General features: G+C 30.5%; 1 protein-coding gene across 5 annotated transcripts in view; it reads left to right on the forward strand.

Annotated features, from left to right (window-relative positions):
* The first annotated feature begins 4,528 nt into the window (after positions 1-4,528).
* The window catches only part of LOC106690639 (aldo-keto reductase family 1 member C1), an 11,065-nt gene continuing 9,759 nt past the window's right edge, over positions 4,529-5,834 (forward strand). For 4 of the 5 annotated variants that reach the window (XM_014436144.3, XM_067053468.1, XM_024362942.2 and 1 more), the window contains exon 1: positions 4,529-4,672. In XM_014436144.3, the coding sequence (XP_014291630.2) occupies positions 4,595-4,672 (78 nt within the window). In that variant the 5' untranslated portion in view covers positions 4,529-4,594. Of the gene's footprint in view, positions 4,691-5,834 lie in introns of all 5 variants that reach the window. The other variant, XM_024362941.2, reaches the window with a different exon arrangement.

Below are 5,834 nucleotides of genomic sequence, written 5' to 3' on the forward strand. Positions count from 1 at the left end.
AATATCATAAAAACTACTACCCCTACAAAGATACGTGTCATAAACCAGTTTATAGTAAGTTAAACTTCCTTTATTTTGAGTCCTGGCAGACATATGTACGCCTTATGGTTTCAGGGATATATTTTTTCAAAAAACAAAAAATTTAACCCAAACAACAAAAAATAAACATTTTATGAATTTATGTTGTCAAATATCATAAAAAATACTATTCCTACAAAGATAAACGATATAAACTATTTTATAGTAAATTTAGCTAGCATTTAATTCAATATTTGAGTGCTGACAAATATCTGTGCGTCGAATGTTTCCTGAGATATATTTTATTCATAAATCATACATTTTATCCGAACAACTAGAAATTAAACATTTTATGAATTTATTTTGTCACATATCATAAAAAATACTACTCCTACAAAGATAAACGATATAAACTATTTTATAGTAAATTTAGCTAGCATTTAATTCAATATTTGAGTGCTGACAAACATCTGTGCGTCGAATGTTTCCTGAGATATATGTTTTTCATAAATCAATTTATTTTAGCAAATATGAAAACTACTACTCTAACGAAGATAAACGTCTGGAACTACTTAATATTACGCTAAACCAAATTTAATTTGAGTGTTAATAGACATTTGAACGTCGAATCGGTTTTGAGATATAGATATTTCAAAATAAATTTGTTTCACTAATCTTCCAATTTTTATGAAATGTTGCTTTTTAAAAAGCTATATCTCGTGAACTATTGAACGTAATAGTTCTTTTAGGTCTTATATTTTAGAAAATTTACTCTACTTTAAATAATGTTCTCTTAGGTTTTCTAGTATTATTAGTAGTTTCAAAGATATGGAGCTCCGAATGAAAAATAATTTTTTTTTTTACGTTTTGAAACAACCACCATTTTTTATTGCCCTACCTCTACTTGGCAGACTCATCAGTTTTGACTAGTAATTATACATAGTTTTCATTAAAGTAATAAAAAATTGGGGTGAAATGACTACCTTTTTATCTTCCCGGCACTTGTACTAAATTGAAGGAAAAACATACACCGCTTCACCCCGATATAACGATGGTCTTATATTGGGTTTGAAACAACTATTTAAAATAAGAAAAGGAGGAGTAAGTTGGAATATTTGTTAAATTCACCAACATTTAAAAATTGGAAAAAGGTCTCTAAAAAAATTGGCTTTTTGTTTAACTTTGGACAGTTTCAAACTTCTTTTCCTTACTCCTTCGCCACAGGCACCTTATTAAAACTCTTTGGAAATATTAGTATTAATTTACTCTCCAATGCCGTTCTTTTTATATACACACACAAAAAAAATTAGCCGCAAAATTTATTACTTTTAGCATTTCTCAGTTTTTTTCTTGTATTTAATGAAAATATATATCTTCAATAATTATAAATCAGAGTTATTGAGGATTAATATTCTTAGAACCTCATTAAATGATTTCTTCTTAAATATTCTTCTCAAATGATTTCATTGTATACTCAACATATATTTTAGTGACCTTTCGGCTTTTTTTTTAACTTTGGCCAGTTTTAAACTTCTTTTACTTACTTTTTCGCCACAGACACCTTAAAAAACCCTTTGGAAATATTAGTAGTCATTTATTCTCCTTGGCTTTTTTTATCTGCAGCATAGTAATTAATATTAAACTTAAAACTCATATTAAAAAAATATACGTTACTTTTAAGAAATTTTTTTATAAACTTTTATGTTGATTGTTTTTCCCCTCGTTTTTAGTACAATTTTTTTTAGATATTATATTTTTCAAAACTAATTAGGAAAAAATATTAATTATTTTTTGTCTCATTTTCAAACTCCAAATATGTCTGTGAATTGTCAATTTTCTTTTTTTTTTTTTCATGTTCCCACTATCACAAAGCTAATATTTGCTACTTCTGCAATTTCATTGCACTGTTGAAAATTTAATTCAACTATTTTCATTAGTGAGATGAAAGACAGAGAGTTAATTATAGTGTCATTATCACAGAAAAGCAGTAACGCTTGATAAACTCTTAGATTAAAACCATCTTCAAAATTCCATTTTAAAAATAACCTTCAAATTAAACTCACTAAATTCGTAATTTCACGGTTGCTTCCGAGCTAGTAAAGAATTAACCTTCCTTTCTTATGTTACTTTTGTCGTAACTTTTTAAGCGATATTAAAAAAAAAAAAAAAAAATCTGCCCATCGAAATCGATAAGGAATTCTAAGTGACCTTGACTCTACTTGTAAAAGTCATCGACTCGAAAAACAGCTTTTCAACAAATTGTCAGACCGCCGTGCTTGCTGATAGTGAATCTAGTGGGCCAAAAATGAAGATTAAGATTAGGGTGATATACATATTTACAAACTCACTGAGTATAGTTGTATTATGTATACAAAAGTATACTCACTGAAAGTATAAATCAAGGATCTCAAAACAAGAAAAAACATTCCTTGTAAAGATGTGTCTGTTGACGCTCTGTTTTGGATGGCATTCACCTCTAAACATTTTAATTGTTCTGTATATTTGCTTTAATATATATTCCAAAAACTATATTAATGGAATTTAAACATTGATGTTCGAATTAAATGCTCTGAAAAGTGATTACTTTCAGTATTAAGACAGACTCGGCATCTTTCTTCCACACTAGCAGTGCTTGAACGATGTATTATTGATTCACAAATTTCAATTATTCAATTTTTGTTTCACGAATTTCAATTGTTCTTCTTCGTAACGAATTAAGGCCATTAACCTGGCCTTCAATGATTTTTTTTTTAATGTCAACCCAAACAAAAAAAAAAACAGTGTTGTCAGATCTGGAGAGCAAAACAACAACATAGGTTAAGTCCCGTAAGGCCACTGCTGATGTGGAAGAAAGATGATGAACTTTTATTAATTCTCAAATTAATAACTTTGAACAACATGGATGTTAATGTTCACATTCCATTATTATAGTACAGCAGACCCTCGACTTTCATACATAATTGGTTCCTGAAATTGTGTGCAAATGTTCATAAGTTCAAAAGTTCAAAATGTAAACATAATGAAGTTAAAATGGCGTGTTAAGTGCTCTCGGGTGTTTCTTTTGTAAAGTTGTCAAGAGTTAGTTGAATACCACCCATTATTTTATTTTATTGTTATCAAAGATTTCTATAACATGCTGTGCTTTTCTCAATTGCTCTACATACTTGAGATATACGTTCTCCATTGTTATCACATTCTTTCATGAAGGTCAAAAAATGGTCAAGATCCGTATTTTTATTTGATATCCAAATGACCGGAAGCAATTATTTATTTTCGTCTTTCAATGCTCTGGGATTTTCTGCTTGGTAAACTAACAATGGCTTCAATTTTAAATCACTAGCTAAGTTTCCATCAGGAAGTAATGCCAATCGGTTTTTGGAAGGCTTATGCCCAGAAGCAACTGATTCTCCCTTCGATAGAAATGTACTATTAGGCATTTTTTCCAAAACAAACCCGTCTTATCTGCATTGAATATTTGACTAAAGAAATTATTCTCCATCATCAATAATTTTGGACAATAAGGAAATAAATTCTTTCGCAGCATCTTTATCTGCATCGACCAATTCCTTAATTTTACTCTTATTTTTCAAAATGGGACATATCGTAGATCTGTTTACACCATACAAATATCCGATTGAAGGAAAAGATTCACCGTTTTCAGAACGTTTAATTAGTTCCATTTTTGTCTCGATCGTATGAAGTTTATGAGTCCTTAATTTCTTTTTGTTCGTATCAACAGTGTGGCGAAATGTTTAAACTTAAATAAATAAATTAGCAAAACAAACAACATGTAGTAGTACAAGACTGAAATTGTTTTGTTCTCCTGATCCAAACAACATTTTAATCCCCCGAACGCTGAGGATTAAACAGTTGGATCTTTGAAAATGATCGACTTGTGCGACATAAAACATATATTAATTTATTTATTATATCATAAGAAATTTATAATTTTTTTTTTTTTTTTTTTTTTTTTTTTTTTTGACACCAACTTATTCTTAACATGGTGGGGGGTCAAGTTGTTATTTCGTGGGGCCACCATGGAACAAAAATCGATGCAGTCATGAGGCAGTCAAAGTTGATGCTCTAAATCCCTCGGTAACAAATGATCTCCACAAAATTATTTGATAGGAAATATCCTAACCAATGTTTTGAGATCTTTAATTCATATTTTCAGCTAGAAAATATAACCCTGAAACACTCTGTATATTAAACTTTGTGTTACTCAAAAATTAAAATTTTAAATAAAAATTTGTGGAATCCAAACCTGCTAGATTCATCTTTTAAAAGTATTTTGTTTGTCAGGGCAGATATGATAAATTTTCGAAATATAAAAAAAAAGTCTTACGAAATTGGCTGGAAAATATATTTTAATTCTGAAGTTTTATATTTTTTACTTTCCGATTGGATATAGCGGGTTTTCCTTCTAAAAAGGCCTCGTACATTTTAAACAGCTGGGCACTCTATCCCCTCTTCCATCTTTTTAGGGATTGCGTAACTCCTGTCTAAACAAGCGATCGCCTCAGTGTTCAGTTTGGGAGGTTGCCAGTTTGCCGTTCTTTAGCAGCCTCCGCTCGACATGGCCAAGATCAATGCGAAAAGTGTCCTAACATCGGGGCAAATGAAGATGCCTGTGATAGGCCTGGGGACCTGGCTGGTAGGTCCTTAAAAAATGGTTAGAATATTTCAATTACTCTTCAAATTCCTTATTCAATAATATTTCTACAAGCAATAAAATTTGTAACATTTATGAACGGAAAATATTCTAGGAATCAATTAAATTAAAAAAATCTAAAAAAGGTTTCATTCAAAATGAACTCTTACCTTCTTTTTTTATGTTACCTCCAGGAACGATATTTCATAAGGCATTTTTCTGGTTGTCATAATTTGGAAATACTTGTGATTTTTTGAAATGAAATTCGAAAGGTAGTATCTTATGAGTTGAAGCATTTATAAATTTATTGAAGACATGAAATATTGATAACATTTAAGGCATGGAGTTTACTTTTTGATTGTGTGCAGTCGCTAATCAGTGTTATCAGGCATTCAGATCTTTGTTTGTTTCGTCGTTGTACACTTCCTGTGATTTTATATTTTTAACTTCTTAATTTTTTTTCCGATCCCTCTAAAACAGAAAAGAAACAGGTAATGAGTGAATGCTTTACTGTGAAAAAAGGAATAAATCGTTTTGGGTATTACCTTTTACTACCTTTGGTATTTTAAGGTTACCGGTAATGTTTATTTATTACTTGTGAAATATCCATTCTAAATGGTACTATTTTTTAAATCTGGAGGTGAGGGGCCTCCTCGTGTTGAACTTATTTACAAACGTGATTGAAACTAAATATATTGCAGTAAAACTGGAGATAAATGCTAGTAAATGTGTGCTTTTTTTGTAATATGAAACAAATTCTATTAAGACGAACCATACAAATATTTATTTCCATTTGGAGATCCGAAAATTTGTAAACGTTTCTGATAAAAGTAAGAATGTTATCATACGAGGATGGTTTGAAAAGTTCTCGGAATCACTGCTAAATGTCAGTGAAAACTCTAAATAAAAATCTTTTATGCGTAGTGATTTGTGACAATGGAAAAAACTGAGATTCGATCAGTGATTAACTACTTTGCAAAGGAAGGTATGAAAGCAAAGGAAATTCGTACCGACTTTCAGAACACCCTGGGGGACTCTGCTCCTTCATATTCAACTGTTGCCAAGTGGACCACCGAGTTTAAATTTGGTCAGGAGAACTTAGATGATGATCCGCATAGTGGACGGCCAAAAAGTGCTACGACTCCAGAATTTATCGGAAAAGTGC

This window comes from Halyomorpha halys, unplaced genomic scaffold (assembly GCF_000696795.3).
Source record: "Halyomorpha halys isolate HHAL.00 unplaced genomic scaffold, Hhal_1.1 Scaffold1786.1, whole genome shotgun sequence".
NCBI lineage: Eukaryota > Metazoa > Arthropoda > Insecta > Hemiptera > Pentatomidae > Halyomorpha > Halyomorpha halys.